The sequence below is a fragment of the Mytilus galloprovincialis genome, chromosome 2 (genome assembly GCF_965363235.1).
Source record: "Mytilus galloprovincialis chromosome 2, xbMytGall1.hap1.1, whole genome shotgun sequence".
Classification (NCBI taxonomy): Eukaryota; Metazoa; Mollusca; class Bivalvia; order Mytilida; family Mytilidae; genus Mytilus; species Mytilus galloprovincialis.
Window position 1 is genome coordinate 11986487 of NC_134839.1, and position 20197 is coordinate 12006683.

At 30.1% G+C, this 20197-nt stretch overlaps 1 protein-coding gene across 2 annotated transcripts; it reads left to right on the top strand.

Annotated features, from left to right (window-relative positions):
• Positions 1-1386: 1386 nt before the first annotated feature.
• LOC143062908 (phosphatidylinositol 4-phosphate 5-kinase-like protein 1) lies at positions 1387-18685 on the top strand. Of its 2 annotated transcripts, XM_076234726.1 has the most exons (10): positions 1387-1462; positions 7691-7963; positions 8359-8424; positions 10324-10481; positions 11067-11135; positions 11855-11945; positions 12342-12437; positions 12704-12776; positions 13431-13587; positions 16647-18685. In XM_076234726.1, exons 2-10 carry the CDS (start codon positions 7754-7756, stop codon positions 17092-17094), a joined length of 1368 nt encoding a protein of 455 aa, XP_076090841.1. In that variant the 5' UTR covers positions 1387-1462; positions 7691-7753; the 3' UTR covers positions 17095-18685. The 2 variants fall into 2 exon arrangements, with proteins under 2 accessions (XP_076090841.1, XP_076090842.1); XM_076234727.1 differs by lacking the exons at positions 1387-1462; positions 7691-7963 and having other exon boundaries at positions 8369-8428.
• The last annotated feature ends 1512 nt before the right edge of the window (positions 18686-20197 follow it).

The following is a 20197-nucleotide window of genomic DNA, read 5'->3' on the forward strand; positions in this document are numbered from 1 at the left end:
TGTAACACATGTGGTTTTCAATGTGTTAAGTAGCTGTAACAAAAAATTTGTTCCGGCGTGACATTTGTTCCACCGGAACAAATTTCATAGGAAATATGTTCCACCGGAACTTATGTCACAGAAAATATGTTCCAGCACTATAAAATTTGTTCCGGAACTAATTTTTTAACCAAGTGTGAAATAAGTTCCGGAACAAAAATCACAGCACCATGAGTTTTGTTCCAATATTAAAATTAAAAAAAAAAAGTGAAATAAGTTCTTTTGATATTAGTTTTAAACGAAGGTATTTTATAGAAATCAATGAAAATGTTCTGCTTGAAACCTATTTCACAGAAAATAAGTTCTGTGCTTGCATTGGGTACATTTGCAATTGAAGGAATGACTGTAGGATGAAGATAAGAAAATGATGTGATGATAATGTATCTGTGTTTTATTGTTTATGTGGTATTCAACCTTCTTGTTTCCTAATGATCTGTCATGGTGTTTCTAATCATACATGTACTTAGCTATGGTCATTGCACATTTTTAAAAGATTGTGTCTTTTGTTTCTTTATGTCTTTTAATAAAATTGATCAGTCACTTTGTCCTTTTCAAAAAAGTACAAATGTTCATCTTTTAACTATAATACTTTTTTTCGGAGTGACTTTTATTAATATTTCTTATTCTACTTTTTCCTGGCTCATAAGTGCCATTTTTAGTATTATTAATTGAGCATGTTATTAAAATTTTGCTTTAATCCACATTATCCAATTGGATGTTTACACTTTTTATTTATTACATTATCAATATAATACATGTTTTTTATAATGACTTTAAACTCACTGATGACAAGTGCTCAGTATATATATAAGATAACTTGTTTAACCAGTGGAACATATTTCACAGACAAGGAACTTATTTCACCAGGTGAGGAACAAATTTCACAAATCCAGAACTTATTTCACCAGGTAAGGAACAAATCTCACAAACATGGAACTTATTTCACTAGGTAAGGAACAAATTTTACCAAACCCAGAACTTATTTCACCAAGTAAAGTGTGGAACTTATCTCATAGAGATGGAACAAATTATATAGAAATTGTCTGTGAAAAAAGTTCTCCCAGAACATATTTCCTGTGAAATTAGTTCCACTGGAACTTTTTTCACAGGAACAAATTTTGGCTCACATTATTACCTTGTCCTTCGTCTCTACTCAAAGTGCCTAAATGTAAATTCCTGTAAAAAATTCTAACGTCAAGGAATCTTCTTAACCTAAACTTTGTTTAAAGGCTCTTTGAATTGGGATGTTGCTTTACACACATGTGTTTCTATTTCTGTTTCTACTTTCACTTTAATTTTGCAACTCGGAACTTACTGTACTTTTTCGATGAGATTGAAAATTCGAACAGAACTTCCTGTTTACATGTTTCCAAGCGGCAGGTATTTCATTCAACTCAATATCTTGAGCATGTTGAATATCTTGGTAATTATGTGACATGGTATAGCCAACGATGTATATTAGATATTTATTCTCAAAACAAAATTTATCAAGTTTTTTGTTTTATTGATAATTTCAACAGTAATACAATTTTTAGGTATATTTTTATTATTGACATAGTTCATCAGGACAAGGATTTGTAACTTGTTACATGATATACATACTCATTATATTATACAAATCTTTGGTCTTTGAAACAAGTTAAATAGCGAGCTACTGCTCATTGATGATACCCTGCTCAAATATTTCGGCAAACAGGGAGTTGTTGAGTGATGAATCTGAAAATGCATCACACTGTAAAGCTGGCTTTTTTAAACCCTGGAAACAAATTTAAGAAATCCTTGTATTGTAGTTCGTGAGAAAATGTGACAAAATTTTCATCTTGACTATCTTGTGCAATGTTGTGTAAAATGATACAAGTGTTCAGTAAAAATGAAGTTCTGATAACACATCACACTGTAAAGCTGACTTGCACTATATCCCTTTCCTCCATTGAAATTTTTGTTTTGCATACTTGATTTGCATAAGATTTTTCAACAAAATATTGAAAATATGCTTTGAAGTATTAATGCATTGCGAAAAACAAATATTCAATCAAATAAATTTTAGTTGAATATTCTTATGAATATCCTTTTCATTTTTCGACACAAATTTTATTAAGTCTGATGCAGACAATTTGTAGTCAAAGCGTTTCAACTGAGGTACTACACAAGCGTCATTATATAGTAAAGGGGGAGGCGTCAAAAGGCGTCATTATGGAGGAAAGGGTTTAACAAACCCTGAAACCAAATTTCAGAAATCCTTGTAATGAAGTTCTGGAGAAAGATGCGACAAAAACATTCATTGGACGGGATGGATTGACGGATGAAGGGATATATCAGCACACAGACGGAGGTTAATCAATACGCAATACATAGATCTCTTATATTTCTACGTCCATGCATACATACATGGACAGAACGTTTACCTTTACCAGGTGCACATTTTTTTCCCTCAGAGTAAATTTTGTGGTGTTTCTTGAGGTCAGTAACTGACTTTGATATTAAAAGTCTTCTTTGGCATTGATGCAATACATGTATATACAATGGTAGCTCTGAGATTATTTTCATAAGAAATGTAAAGCTATTGATCAAACTTTGCAAAATTAAACTAACCTCCTTAATAATATTACATTCTATCTCATGTCATATAAATAAACACAATTGTAAATTCTTTTGTGGATTTTTTGGTTTAAAGGAAGTGGTTTTTTTTTCCATTTACAAAAAAATGTATTTGATGTAATGAATCTTTTCAATTTGAACTTGTCTAGTACATGTACTCTACACAAGGTCTTGGTAGAGGGATATCCTCAATTTCTGGGCATTTTTCTTTTGCTTCAAAAATAATGCTTCTGTAAAATTTTCGTTAAAAACTAATTTACATGTACATGTACATTCTATTTATTATTTATTCTGTAAACCACACCCAGAACCCCTTATATACACAAATACAACACTGTAAACATTTATTATCAGTATGGTCAGCAGAAAAATGTGGCTTAATCTGACCTGGTATAGATTAATAAATACATGTATGTAATGGTTATCAATGTTTATTTAAATGATAAATGAACTGGTCATTGCCATCATTTGTGATAAATTATTGATAAATATAAACTTGACCCTTTATTTACCTGATAAATTTTCTGATTGTTTGACTTTTTGGTAAGATTATTATTTTTTTTTAAGTTTTTGATTGATACTCCTGCAATTGCATAATCATACAAGTATGAACCTCTGTCAGTAAATTACCATTACATTTACCTTTAGAAGTTAATTTTGTTTAGAACACAGATGTAATTAATTTATATTTCAAATTTAAATTGCTTTTGATATTCCTTATTTTTTTCTTATTACAGTAAACATGGTTAAGGTGGATCATCATTACAATATATTTCCTTAGATAGTTTTCTCACACATTGTCAAAATGTAGATTTAATCATGCTTTTTTCAAAATATAATAAAAGTATGGTTCACTGTGTTCATTTTAAATTATATGCATATATTAGATTTTTTATAATAAGAGTTATCCCCCCTTTAAGGAGTAAGTTGAAAAAATTGAATTGAACGAAAACTTATATATTTGTAAAACCAGTAAGTTGTGATAATATATCAAATGATGATTCAAATCACTTATTTTTCTTTATTCAAAATAAGTTTCAAATCTGTCTCAAAAAGGCCAAGGTTCACTTTAAGCCAAATATATAATGGCCTTGAATTTCAAGATTAATATCATAATTTTTGTCAAGCCTGCGACTTTAGTTGCAGAAAGCTCGACATAGGGATAGTGATCCGGCGGCGGCGGCGTTACCTCACTTCTTAAAAGCTTTATATTTTAGAAGGTTGAAGACCTGGATGCTTCATACTTTGTTTATAGATGCCTCATGTTACGAAGTTTCCATCAGTCACATATCCAATGTCCTTGACCTCATTTTCATGGTTCAGTGACTACTTAAAAAAAAATTAAGATTTTTTGTAATGATAAATTCTCTCTTATTATAAGTAATAGGATAACTATATTTGGTATGTGCGTACCTTGCAAGGTCCTCATGCCTGTTAGACAGTTTTCACTTGACCTCAACCTCATTTCATGGATCAGCGAACAAGGTTAAGTTTTGGTGGTCAAGTCCATAACTCAGATACTATAAGCAATAGGTCTTGTATATTTGGTGTATGGAAGCACTGTAAGGGGTACATGTCCAACTGGCAGGTGTCATCTGACCTCGACCTCATTTTCATGGTTCCATGGTTATAGTTAAGTTTTTGTGTTTTGATCTGTTTTTCTTATACTGTATGCAATAGGTTTACTATATTTGGTGTATGGAATGATTGTTAGGTGTACATGTTTAGCGGGCAGATGTCATCTGACCTTGACCTCATTTTCATGGTTCAGTGGTCAAAGTTAAGTTTTTGAGTTTGGGTCTTTTTTTCTAATTCTATATGCAGTAGGTCTACTATATTTGATGTATGGAAATATTTTATGATCTATATATGTCAGTCGCACAAGTTTTATTTGACCTTGACCTCCTTTTCACGGTTCATTGCTGAGTGTTAAGTTTTTTGGTTTGGTCTGTTTTTTTTAATCTTTAAGCAATAGGTCAATTATAATTGTTGTATCATGGTAGAATTGTTAGCTATTCATGTCTGCCTGGCATTGTCCATCTGACCTTGACCTCATTTTCATAGGTTCATTGGTGAATGTTTAGTTTTCTTGGTTGATGTTAAGTTTATGTGACAGTTGTAATAAAGCTTTATGTTTAGGACTATCAACATAATTACAATGATCAGTAAAAAAGGCGAGACATTTCAGCGTGTGCACTCTTGTTTTGGAATAGTGAATATTTAGTTCTTAAGGGGGCTCGCGGGTCTAAATCAATTTTTTTTTCCTAATATAGGAGTTCTCTATATTTTTGCATAAATGAACTTTATCATTATACTTAATAGAAAAATGAAATAAAAAATGGGGTCACCGTTCATTTAAGCTCACAATCTGCCTCCAAAAGAATCATACATTTTTGTAAATGTCCTTTTTTTCTGTTGAACTAATAGGAGAAATAAAGGTAATATCGAAATAAAAAAAGAACTAAATTACAGAAATCGCTAAAATTTTACAATTATTTAGTTTTATTTGTTATGTAAAGCTTATTTGAAAACAATAATAAAAAATATAGGTTACCGATGAGTTAAAGAAGATATTTCAATTTTAATGCCAAAAAATGGCATTTTTGCACCAAAGGGAGATAATTTGGAGCTTTTTCAATGATAAAAACATTTAAAAAGTCATCTGGGGCCAAACCAAATCAATGTTTTTGGTTGATTTTTGTATCATATCATTAAGTAATAACTAATAGTGTAATAAATAAAATTTGTAATGAAAAAAACAAATGTTTAATTTTTGGCCGAAATTTTTGTACCCGCGAGCCTCCTTAAATGAATCTTTTTCAATAGCCTTAAGCTTACTATTAGGTTAAACAAGTCACTTCATTCAAGTGCTTTCTAGTCCCCTGTGTTAACACATATTAGATATACACTTTTGTATATTGTCCATATTTGATGAATTTGTGCATTTTTCTACACTTAAAGCTTGAAAACCCCCTTGGCCTCAACCTAGGATCTAAAATATCAAGTAGCCCAAAATTGCCAATGATGATATCAGGTGTGGTGACAATAGTTAATTATGTAAAAAAGTGTTTTTTTTTTACCTGAAACTGACATTTCAACAGAAATAATGTATAATTAAGGGGTCATTTCATCTTATTCTAAAATGTGATGTACCAAAAAACAGTTATTCTGTATTAATACATGTAGATACATCACAACTATTTCTATGACTGTGAAATGTGTAGTGCATGTATATTACCTTAATTATATTCTTAAGTACATTGTACAAATTTTATCTGACAAAGCACTTAGTTGAAAAAGATGTCAAAATGTGTTCTGATTAGGCCGGACTTTTTTTGTTACTGAGGAACAAGGTTTAAGTTTGTGATAAGCTAGGTCAGTTTATGAGGAACCATAGTGGTAAATCAATTATATTATTTGGTTTGCAGGTGATTATCATTGGCACATCTCATTTCCATGAAGACTGTTTGGCTCAGCCCCCTCAGTCTGGTCTTTTGACTTTGAAACTTAGTTTACATACATGTACATGTACAATAAATGTATTATATTGTGATTAGGTATTTGTTCTTTGGAAACCACTAGTGGTAGGTCAATGATGTTTAGTATGCATATATGTTACAGTGAATTTGTATAATCAGGGATTATGTAGAATCCCTGATTTTCCCAGGAATATGTAGAATCACTAAAGTCATTAGTCATTATATAAAATCCCTAAAAATGACCAGTGATTTTACATAATTGTGATAATTATTCTACAAATTCCCTGAAATTATTTTAGGGATTATCAGTAATTCAAAGAGCCTTTGTTTCATAAAAATTAAATAAAGAGAAATTATCACTTGTTTTTTTTTCTTATTCCTTGAAAGTTTAAATGAAAATTAAGTCATGATATTAAATTGTTTAGAGGCTCCAACCACCTCTCATATTTCATACAGATTACATTATGACATCATCATACATCAACATATGATCATGATGATGGGCGCTGGTGGGCATGGATCTAGAAAATAAATGGCGAAGAAGGTTATGGGCCATCGATTCTGTTTTGTGTATTTTGTTTCCAAATGAACAATAAATTCAAACTGGAAGAACTGACGCCACAAAATGTATAGAAAAAAACATGCAGAACTAATGATTGGCAGTATATGCCATAATATTAATTTATTTTTACATGATTTCCAAAACCAAAGTAATTTAGGTGAGCGATACAGCCTCTTGTTTTATTAACTCAGATGTTTGTACTGAAAACTTTATTTCTCTTAGAAGTGGAGTAAAATCTGATTCGATATGTGAAGGATATGTTTTTTTTTAAATGTGGATGTTGTGGTAAAAACTGATGTGAATCAAATACATGTGCCTGTAGAATAGCAGGGCAAATGTGCAATACTCGATGTTATCCAAATTTAGTTTGTAAAAGTGGATGATTGTTTTTGAAATATTGTTTATAAAATTTTAATATAATGTGCTAATAAGTATATTGTTCCTAACATTTTACAATTATGTTTAAAGTGATGTTTTAATATGATTTTATAGAATGAATTATTTTACTTTTATTCAATTTCTATATATTAAATAAAACTAAAACATCATTTCAGTTATTATGTATAATCCCTGACATTTTGTCTAGTTATTATACATAATCCCTGAACATTTTAGTGATTACATGTATAAATAATCCCTAAACTGACCAGTGATTCTACATAATCCCTGAACATTTTAGGGAATCTACATAATCACTGATTATACAAATTCACTGTAACATGTATATGTATAAGCATTTGGACATATCATTTCCATAGAGATTGTTTGGTCCTTTACCTTCAGCTATGGTTCATTGACTTTTAATATTAAATGCATACATTTAACTTGCATGTTAAAGTGTTACTATTTTAACATGTTTAATTTCAACATTTGCATTTTACGAACAAAATAACAAATGGGTGAGACATATCTCTGTGTTTACAGTTTATTAACTGTATGAGTAATTTTTTTACTTTATACTTATTATATGTATGTACCGGTATATATACTTATATTATATTGACTTTTTCAGATGAGATAACATTGCATTAGTTATTTCAAAGTTATCCAGTTTTATTACAAGCTATCCAATGTTATGTCAAAAGTTGGTCCATCCGGAGGGAAAAAAGTTGGTTCATCAGACGGGAAACCAAGACGTAGCAATGCCTGGGTTAGACTACGTAAACATCTTAACAGAAAAGGAGTGGTTGAGGTTGATATGGACCATCATAGATACAAAATGCTCAACATGCTGAGGAAAGGCATACAAGATCTTATGTTAAACCATAAAGAACTTGGACCTAAGGTAAACATTTTTAGAAGTATAAGTTAGTTGGAATATATTTTATCGTGAAAGTGATTGGTGTGGAAAATAACTTTATAACATATCCTACTTCAAATTTGTCTGTTTATCTGGATTTGATTTCATTTTGCTCACACACTAGTCACATAAAATTACTATATAAGAAAGTTGGGCTAAGTTGGAATCAACAAACAGGAGGGTGAAAATTTAGGTCAAAATGGCTTCGTAAATTTAACTAAATCTGTTGAAATAAATATCATGGCATGAAATTCAGATTAAACTACATTGTATAATGATTTTGAGGATTTCAAGGGTTTAGATTAATCACATAAATTCTATTTAGTGTATGTTTGTATGTGTCAAAACTATTAATGAATAAAAAAAAAAATGTTTTGTAGAAAGAACTTGCACAAGAAGATTACAACCATTTATTCATTAAAGAATTGGAAACTAAAAGTGGAAGGGTTTGTATGTTAAAATAAAAAGAATAATATAGCTTTGTCATTTGACAAGAAGATTACAACCATATAATAAATAAATAAACAATGTCAGTGCAGTGTTCTCCCAAGATATTTCATATAGCATCCTGGTATAAAAGGAAATTTAAAATACCATCATGTTCCTAAAAGTTATAGCATCACATCAATAGCACAATCTACAAGAAAATCAATTCAGATAGCATCACATTCAAAAATATATCATCACATTAACATGATGCTAAAAGGTCCAGGGGAGCACACTGGCAGTGTACAAAATCCTTGTTTAATGACAGTTTAATATTTCTTATCAAACTTTTACAAATAAACAGTAATAGAAACCACAGTGATATTTCTCAGTATGAAGACGTTATACTTTATTTATATTTGGTTCTGCTGCTAAGATCTTTATCAGTTTTTGAACTTGTGAGATCAGGTTTTATACACAAAAAAAAACAGGGAAATAACTTAAGGTGGATCGGGACTATTTGATTGCGCATAGTTTCACGCATGAATTACCATGCACACGAAAAGTTTGTGTCGTAAATTCACTATTATTTTTTAAAATATTTTGATTGATTAAAATGTTAAATTATTGTACTTATGTCACTAACAAATAATTATCGTTATTATGTCTATCTTATGAAATAACTTACCACTATCCCTGAAAAAATCAACCTCAAGTACAAGCTCATTCAAAAAAGATTTAAAAAATTACTTGATGGAACATTAAGAAGCTGTGCGTTTTTATATGCATACTAATTTTCACACACTTACTCAAACTTATGATATTGTTGATGCCAATACTATATATGTCATATATGAATTTGTAACTTTTACCTGTTTTGAAAATTGTATATTTCATAACAATTTTTAATTTCATTATTTGTGTATGTGTGTTTGTTTGATATTTTGTAATTGTTTGTTATATTTCATTGTATTTCATGAGGGCCTCAGGGAAGATTAGATTTATAGCTAACTGTGTAACCCTCTATAAATAAAGAATTATTATTGTTATTATCTGTGAAAGACTCAAAATGACATTTCACCCAATTTCATCATTTTCATGCCAAAATTTTGGGTTTACGGCAAAATAATTTTTTTCCCTTATCATCGACCTATGTTTTTTATTTGCTCATTCTTTGAAGCTATATTTCAGCTTTTTATATTACAGTTTTGGACCAATTGTCATAGAACGTTTATTTTATATTCCAATAAAGATATGTCATCACCTCTATTTTCCCTATCATTTCATTGAAAAACGGTCCCTTTTACATACCTCTTTAAAAGTAGTATTCTGACCTTAAATGGTCCTGGACCCTCTATTTTTTTTTTCAACCAACTTGATTCACTCTCTATAAAGATAGAAATAACAAAAAATACAACACTTCTGACAGAAACTTAGAATAGGCACGAGCCACCTTAAGAAAATGATGATTTGTCGAAAAATTTTAAAATTTTAATTTCCAATTTAAGAATATGTCATCTCAATTTTTCGACATACATGTGTAGTCTTTTTGGTGTATTCAAATTAAAGCAAGGAATTATTTGAATCTGAAATAATTATTAATTTTGGAAAATTTATAAGAAATTTATGTGAAAAAATAACCCTACTTTAGAGGGTTAGCCATGCAAACATGGCTAATATTCAAGTTTCTTTCACAGATATTTCATTATAAACTTACTAACCCCCTTAGCCATGCATTCCTGGCTAACCCTCTTCAATTTTCCAGAATTCAAAAGTCAAGATTCAATAATTCCAAGTTATAAATGTTTGTATTAGAATATGGTAACAGGGACAGTTAGGTTTATAGATATTTTGAAGCAATAGCTTATTATGTTTTATCACAATAATTATTTTTGCATTTTTTAAATTATTTTTTTCAGAAATTCACATTTACAAGTCATTCCAGTGCTGTATTTGCCTCTCTACGTCAGGCAGTCAGTGTAACAGAAGATCATTATCTCAATGCAATAGCTCCACATGATTTACCTTACATGGAATTTATGAGTAATTCTCGTAGTGGACAGGACTTTTATCTCAGGTGGGTATAATGGAGCCAGTTTTAGATTCTAGATCATACTTGAACAGATACATTCCTATATTGTGTTAAATATATGTTAAATACATGTAGATATTTCATTTAATCATCAATAATTTAATTTTGGATGTAACGCATCTTCTGATTGGCTGACGTTATTTTGTTATGAGCCCATAGACATAATTAAGTCATGTGACCGTGACGTCATCAACTATTTTTATGGTTTTCTACGGTTTAAAATGGAATTTAGAATTAAATTATAAGAAATGACTGTAATATTTTTTCTGTCTATTCGAAATAACATAAAAAATGTGGTGCACACTGTTAAATAACCCGCTACACGCGTTATTTAGTGTGCATCAAATTTTTTATGTTATTACTTCATAGACAGAAAAAATATTACAGTCATTCCTTAAATATCTGACTTAAAGCTTTTATCTAGCTGGTATTGCTTCTGGGTTTGTAATACTTTTATGTATTAAAACCGGTGGTCTGTGAATCATTCTAATTTGTACTTTTAATATTTTGGTAAAGCAAAATTATGATTAAATATTTTTATATGTTTACATTTTTAATCAATCTTTTCAGCAATGACCAGGAATATATACTGAAAACAGACAAGACACATAATATAGATATTTTTAAATCATTTTTGTCGTAAGTATTTACTAGAGACTTACAGCATGTTCTTTTAACTGCAAAATATTTTGTTTTATGATATCTAAAAAAAAGTTAATCTAACAAAAACTCATGACAAATAGACAACTATCAACCAGAGTGAAAAAATCAATTTCATATAGTCAGCTACAAAAGGTCTTCATATGAAATGTGAATAAATAAGAACAAGAAAACTAATGGCCTAATATATTACAAAACAATTTACGAAAAAATGACAACCACTAAATTACAGTTAAAATTAGAATCTCATGGCCCGTGTTGGCATTTAATATTTTGAAAATCTGATATGACACAACACATATGTAATTTTTGTTAAGTAAATGCAAAATTCATCTTATGAACATATCAAGAAAATGATACTATTAAAGGTTAATCCACCATATTACCTTTTATATAATAGTTATTTTCAGTAAGAGACTATAACAGCACTATAAATTCAGAAATTATTTCAATGTTTTTATGATTGCACAAAATGCGACAAGGTTACAATCACAAATTCAAACACGCATTTTTTATTTTTTTATATGAATTAAACATAATTTTTCTCAAAATCACAAAATTTAAAATCATATTTTAGTCTAAAATGACAAATTGTAATAATAAATGCACGCAGTAAATTCTGGGTTTACAGTTGTGGTACTTATATGACTTATTACATTAATAAAGAAGTATTTTAAAGAGTATGTCTTGTATTTTAGAGAATATTTAGATCATTTTCAGTTGTATCCACATTCACTCATAGTCAAATTTCTTGGAGTTTACTCATTAGAAGGCCCTGGTTTTCCAAAGGTTTGTTGATAATTTATATAGCAATGAAAATAGAGTTGAGGTATACAGACTTAAAAAAAAAATGTACATACTACATAGAAATTTGAATATTGTCAGATTTTAAGATTTTTAGCAAAATTAACCCTAGTTCGACTTTCCTAGCTGAATTTTAGGATCAAGTGGGCATACTGGTTAAATTAGTTTAACTTGACAATGTTAAAGATCTAATTCCTACAAGTACTGTAGCTTTTAATAACTACTGCAAATATGATATTTTTAAACCAAAAGGGTAATCTTGTTTCTTTCATAGTATAGTATTGCAAACAGTTTAAGATAAATGTACTAAAATGAAAAGTGTCAAGTTGATAAAAAACTAAAATCCATTTTACCTAAATTTATTTTCCTTCTAAATTTCAGACACATTTTTTAGCTATGCAGAATATATTTTACCCTCCACAAAGAATTGAAACAAGATTTGATATTAAAGGTTGTCTAAAAAATAGATATCAAAAGGTATAGTATATTGAAACATAGTTTTGGTATAAGGTAGTTTACAAGTTGTGATCACAGCAACTTTAACTTTAAACTTAGTGTACATGTTCATTATGATGTGAACTTATAAAAAGTAAATGCCAAATTAGGAATTTGAAAAAGAATTTTGCAGTACACTGAACCTATTGAAAAATATAATGTTTTATTTTTTATGTGGAACAAAATGATTTATTATTATATACATGTACTAAAATAAAGTTCTTTTGAAGATTTAACTTATATTTCAGCCCAACTCCTCTGATAAGAATATTTTAACAATATTAAAAGATGTGAATTTTCTTGATGAAACTGTTGATCTTGGTAAGTATTGATACAAAAAAAAATGTTAAATGCTGCTTAATATGATAAAAGAGATATTACACAAATAAAGTTAAAAGTCAATGAAATGGTAACTTAACGGCACAAATAAGAAGAAGAAATCTTGAGTCTACATCTTCAGATTGGTGTCAATGCATTATGTAAGTCTCTGACTAATCTCAAGTCTAAAATAATTCTGATTAAATTAAACAGATACTTTAAAAAATCTTTTCTCACAATATTTTTTTTTAAATATAAAAAAAACATTTTAAGGTTTGAAATTCAACTTTGGAATGTAAAGTTTTCTTTGTGAGTTTGATCTCAGATACTATGAGCAGTTTGTAAGTAATTGTTGTAAAATGTACATCTGCCTGACACAGTTCAGCTGACCTTTCTCATTTACATTGATAATTGATCATTTTAAGTGTATGTGATACTTGTAAAATCTTTTACATGAAGATTTTGTCATATTTTCGATCATGATCAGTAAAATAGGCTAGACATTTCTGTGTAAGCACACTTGCTTTTATGTTTCCAACAGTTAAGTATTATATATTTCTGTACTCATGTTTATAGGTAATGAAAGCAACTGGTTCATTTTTTTTTTATAAATTTTATTACCTACAAAATTACATATGTAATACATTTACTTTGAAGGTGTTCAGAAAGGATGGTTTCTACGACAACTACAGATAGATGCAGATTTTCTACGTCAAGTTGGTGTTCAGGATTACAGTTTATTAATTGGTCGACATAAAATCTCAAGTTCAGAAGTTAAAGATTCAGTCAGTGATGTCTTTATTAGAGTTAAGAGGTACTGCGATTTAAATATGAAGCATGGGCTAAATGTGACAAGATTTTTCAATTGTTTTTTTATGCCCCACCTAGGAAAGTAGAGGGGCATTATGTTTTCTGGTCTGTGCGTCCATTCATTCGTTTGTTCGTTTGTCTGTCCCGCTTCAGGTTAAAGTTTTTGGTCAAGTTAGTTTTTGATGAAGTTGAAGTCCAATCAACTTGAAACTTAGTTCACATATTCCCCATGATATGTTCTTGCTAATGTTAATGCCAAATTAAAGTTTTGACCCCAATTTCACAGTCCACTGAACATAGAAAATGATATTGAGAAGTTCAGGTTGAGTTTTTGGTTAAAGGTTTTGGTCAAGGTAGTTTATGATGAATTTGAAGTCCAATCAACTTGAAAATTAGAACACATGTTAGGCCACCCTTAAAAAATTGTTTGTTTGGCATTGCCGACCCACACTATCAGCAGGTGGGTAGGTAGGTAGGGATTTTTTTTTTTTTTTTTTTTTTTTTTTTACATTTAAAAGCCTTATACATGTAAATCATGAAGTCTCCAGATCAATGTTGTCTAAAGCATTGCAGCATTGTTGTGTGTACATGCTGGTGGTTTCTTTGAAAGGGGTCAACCATCAATGTCACATTCTACATCATATGGATAATTTCACGTAAGACAGTCAGTTTTATTGTCAAAGTTAACCAAAGTACCCAGAAAAAACACAGAACTGAGGCAGGAAACTGACAAATTAACCATATAAAATGTATGACGTGAAAATTGAACTTTTATTGTGGGACTGCCCATTGAACAGAGGCCTGATGTCACATCTTGAAGTTGTGGTCACAGTTTGGTAAAATTACCATAAGTTAAATGGCTCAACCACTACGGCTCCTTGTACAAATGGACAAAGATTTAAAACTTTGCTTTGGTTTTATAAACATCACTTTCTACACCATATGGGTAATTTCATGGCAGTCAGTTTTAGTGCCGTACTAAACCGTAGTACTTGAAGGAAAATGCCAACCTGTGGGAGGAAACTGACTAACCTTATCACATCTGACATGAAAATCAAACCTTAATTTTGCAACTGCCCAACTAGGGCTCAAACCAATACCTGGAGGCTAGTAATCATACATGTAAGGTGTGACGAACTACCATACAAACATGCCTACTTCCCCTGATAAGTTTTGAGGATCTGTTCCAAATTAGGATAGCAAAATATTATAAATTTGGAAGGTTGTCACAAATAGACATGGTGTTTATACTAATATTATCCAAGTGCAAGGTTTCTCAGGGATAGGTTTAAAACGTATGATAAATTCAAAATGGAAATATGCAGCAGGACAGACAATTTTTGCAGATAAATAAATTATGGGTTGTAATGCTTGTTTGATTAAGGGAGCTACCATTTGATTTTTATGGGAGGGGGGGGGGGGGGGGGGGGGGGGGCTAGGATGAAAGATTTTGTCCTGCATTTTTTTTAGTTGTAATCTCTGTCCTGCCTTTTTATTTTTCACTCTATTCGGTCCTGCCTTTTTTTTTATTAGTTTATCCTGACTTTTTTTACCTAAATTGTCATCCTGCCTTTTTTTTTACTCAAAACTCCTGTCCTGCCTATTTTTTTCAAATTTCATCCTAGCCCCCACATAAAAATCAAATGGTAGCTCCCTAACAGAAATCTGGACATGCATTACATGAATACAGATAAATTAATGAGCCCTTAGAATTGTGGAAAAGGAGGGGATTTTATTCATCACTAGTACACTGGATACATTTATAAATATGTTTCTGTCAGTATCTTTTATGTTTTAAGAATTATCTTATTCATGTTAAGAAGAAAGGCAAGAAAAGAGGGAAGTACTTCAATTGACACAAGATGCTAGTCTTTAAAATATGTATGTTTTGTTCCAGGCTAGCATCTACTGGTACAAAACTACTATAAACCTGTAAATCATTATGGTCTTTAACAGTTTTAGCTTTGGTGCATCATTGTGGTTCTGACTATAGTAGATACTTTGTTCTCTGGTTCAAGGGAAAATTTGTCAATGATAAATTTTAAATATTTAATAAGTTCAACAAATGTAAGAGCCACGCATATTTGTTCTGTGATGTCCCGGTGAAAAACTTCTATCTCATAAAGCGACAAAGTCAAGCAGAAATCATCTGTTTCTGCTTTACAAAAGATAAAATTGAGTCCTCTACAAGTTCTCTCAGAACGTTTCTTTCAAAGAATAGCTGAAATTTGATTTTTGATAAAATCCATCTCCCTTAACCAATGCATTGCAGCATAGGGAGATGCTTTCCCCTGCCAGCCTCTTTGACATTACTTTTGGCAGACTTTTTCTATTCCATGTCATTTAAATGTTTGCTCCCAATACAGTGTAAGGCAAGCACTTTTAAGATCATGATTTGAAATAAGTAAAGCCAGGAACAAACTCGGCGGATACGATCAATTTCCGGCACAATTTCGATTTTTTTGAATAAAAAAAAATAAATTTCTGAAACGCAAATAAAATTATTTGGGCGGCAAGTTTTTCAGTGGGTCGGGCGGCAATGCCAAACAAATGAAATTTTATTTTAGGCCTTACCCATGATATCATCTTTCTAATTTTAATGCCAAGTTTAAATTTTGACCCCTAATTTCACGGTCTACTGACCATGGAAAATTATAGTGCCAGTGGGACATCCATGTACTTTGGACACATTCTTGTTTTCAACTTTTATGCAAGCTATAAACCCATGGGTTTACAATTTTATTTGACCTTCAAATTTGTAAAGTTAGTTTAAAAATATTCATCGTATTAAGAATTCAATTTCATGCCTTCGGGAGTGCATTCCCTAATAAGAGTCTTGCAAAACAGAATTGTCATTATCATAAAAAATTGAAGTGCCTGTACTTAAAGATTTTAAATATTCTAAGGTTCTACCCTAATGAAATCTAACAAGTACTGTCATAATTTATTTGATAGGTGTAAAATACACATATACATCCAGCTGATATTATCTGTTGAAGATGAGATAATTTTGAATAAAAATAAAACTAACTTGTTAATTATCATACTATTATTTTTTTTAAGGTCTTACGCCATAACAGGTGGCCTACCAAAACATACTTTGGAAAATTTAAGTGCTGACTTACCAGAAGAAAGTGACAGAGATAATCTTCAAAATAGTTCTAGCATGCAAATAGAAATGGCTCAAAGAAAAACTAGTTATCAAGGACACAAAAGTATTTATACAGTGCCTGACTTTTTAAAGGACCCTGGAAATGGTAGTTTTCAACAAACATCTAACCGTAGGTTGTTGTTGAACTGTAAAAATCCATTGCATGTGATAAATGGATCAGAATATAGGTATTATTTAGGTATAGTTGACTTCTTTACGCAATATGAATGTAGACAGCAATTAGGACGAGTTCTTAAAACTTTGAAATATCGTTCAACTGATCATTCTACTGTTCCACCTGATGTATACTCAGAACGTTTTGTGAAATTTATTACGGAGAAAACTATGGGTTCTGTATAAGAGCAGAAAATAATCCATATTTATTTTTTATTATATTGGTTTACTAATTACATATGCACATAGTTATGCAAATTATAAAGTTATGCAAATTATAATCAAAATGGCAGTTTGATATTTTTTTTTAGTTTTGGAAAAATAAATCAAACCAGAAGTGATAAAGTTTTTTGGATTATATGCACTGTACCTGAGTAGGAAATGTTATAAAATATATTGTAAATGCACCAAGGGAATGAATAGTGTTTCCAATTTTTTTTGCCTTGTTAAATGTAGGAGGGGCATTACAATTGAATAAAATTAAAACAAATAGAAACATAGGAATACATCTAAAGTAGAGTTTACTGAGTATTTCTTAGTTATTTAAAATAAAACACACAGAAAGATTTCTCTTTTCCTTTTTGACTTTCAGCTCATTGGTATAAGGATGTCTTGGTACTATTATCTGTCATTCTGAAATCCAACAGTAGTCCAGACATATTTGGAAAGCCTATATGTATTTAGAGGATTTTGGTTTTATGAATGAACAGTGTCCATTTTTTTTTATAAAAAATTTGAATGGAATAACAGCACATGAACAAAGAGAATTAAATTGAAAATGTAATTGTCTGCTTTTATTTTGGTCATTCCACAGGTGGTGGCATATCCAGATTTTATCTGTCTATTCAGGCGGTTTTTTTACAGCTATAATTTTTTTCACCTCAAATGACATATAACCATTATGTCATTTGAGGTGATTCATGTGTTTGGGCAATTATATAAAATATTCTAACGAACTGGTCATTGATTATGGACCAATCTTTATATTTTAAGTTATCTTTTGTACATTTTGTGATGTGAGACTAATATCAATGAGTAAAGTTGAATTCAGATCATTTAGCAAAAATTATTTACTTTCAGATAACTAATTGATTGCTTGTGAAAAACAACACATGCATGATAGTTTTTTTTATAGACTGCTCAAATAGCACTAAATAGAGGTCTTATGGACCATATACATGTGATGAGTAAACAAAAAACTGTGATAAAATAACTGTGGTTTCATTATTTTTTGTGGGTTACCAACTTTTGTGAATTTTGTCTGTGGGTAAAATGAACCTCATTTTTAAATGTTCAACAAAGTGTACATTTTCTGTTAGCTTTTATGCAGACTTTGACCAAACCATGAAAAACAACTTCCTCGAAAAAGCAATTTTTACCCAATCCACAAATAGTGGTATCCATAAAAATAAATAAATCCAAACTATATAGCATTAATTACTAGTTACAATTAGAGTGAGACCTTGGTAGTGTTAAAATGATACGGAATATAGTTAAGTATTTTTGCTTACTCTAGGTACCACAGCTTTAAGTGGTTTGAGTATGAATAAAATGAAATGTGGAGTTTATTCTCCATTAAGGCAGCAAGCCAATAACACTTTAGTCAGTTTTAGTTCTTTTGTAAATTGTTCAATGCTCAATTTTACAAACATATCTTATGTATAAATTAGTATGCTACAGATCTGTGATAGTTTTGTTAAAACAGTTTTGATTTTATGACAAGAGGTTTATATCCCCATTTACGGGATGTATTATGGTACCTGTACACCATTGTCTGTCTATCATCATCATGTCGGACAATAAATCAAAATGCTCTAACCATTTTGCATGAAACTTTGATGGATTTTTTCATATCTATTGATGTGAACTCCTTTTTTTCAATTTAAATGAATTTCAAATTTATGTTTTCGAGTATGAGGTTTTATTCATTAAAAAAGGTTGATTTACCAGTTTTCAGACAATAGATCAAAAATACTCTGAGCAGTTGTCATGTAACTTTGGTGAATTGTTTATATCTATTGACATAAGCACCCTTTCTATTTTTATAAATTTTATATTTTACTTTTCCAAGTTATGGGATTTTCTTCATAAAAAAGGGGTGATTTTCAGTCATTACTAAAAAGTGCTTTAATTTATCAAAGTAACTTTCCATTAGTTTTTTGTAATTTCTGATATGGCATTGCAAATATTACAAAACTGTTATTTTGAAACAGGTTGACTGCAAAATAAATAACATGTCATTTATTATTAGTACATGAAACATAAAAAAACAAAAAAATTTTGAAATACTCATGTGGAATTAAAACAAGATGAATTTACTTTTGTTATTACTAATTATATCCAGCAGATTTTTTTCAGTTTCTTTTTCCTTTTTTGTACACTGTGGCCCAAAGTTTTATCATCTTTTTCTCTATACATGTACATGAATTTGCAATTAGGAAGACTTTGCTCACTGCATCAATGTACAATTTTATGTAAAAAATAGCAGAAATGTTTTGTGTTATGCATTTTGTGATATTGTTAAATCTAACTTTTTTGTTAAATATTGATATGATATTATTTTTTTTGTAAAAACATGCTTGTTACTTTTGATTGACATTTTTAGTTTATTTGAATTTGTTAAGTTGTTGATTTACGTTTTTTTTGTAGTGTTGAAGTAAGCAAACCAACAGAATTATTTTTGTACCGTTTTATACCATAATAAATCTGTGATAGAAATCTTGGGTGTTATTTTTTTATATATATATACAGTGTTGGGTTCCAGGGGTTGGACACCCCTTTTTTTGGCAATGGTGACATATAGTCACCCCCACCCCCCCCCTCCCCCTTATCTTGGGTTAGGATCCCCTTTTATAAATAGCTGTATCCACCCCAGATATATATATATTTGGAACATACTAAGCAATGTCTTGTTTTACCCCAGAATGAATGAAATATGTTAATTTGCTATTGACACTTGATTAGAAATGTAAAGCCTTCTTTAAAAACAATTATTATAACACCTTGTGGCTTGTTCCTGTGGATTTCAAAAGTACAAGATTATATTTGTTGTTGTTTTAAACCACTCTTCAAATCTTTGTATCATGTGGCCAGAATTATTGGTTAGGAAGCCATATCACTGGGAGAGAACCACCAACAAGTGTTGATATGAATAAAAAGTTATGTCAGAAAATGAAATGTCATCACAGCATCACATACTAAATCTAATGATTGATTGTTGATTGATTGTTTTATGTCCAGTGGCAAATATTTCATGCTTGTTCATGACCCATGCTTGTAATTTGGTTGA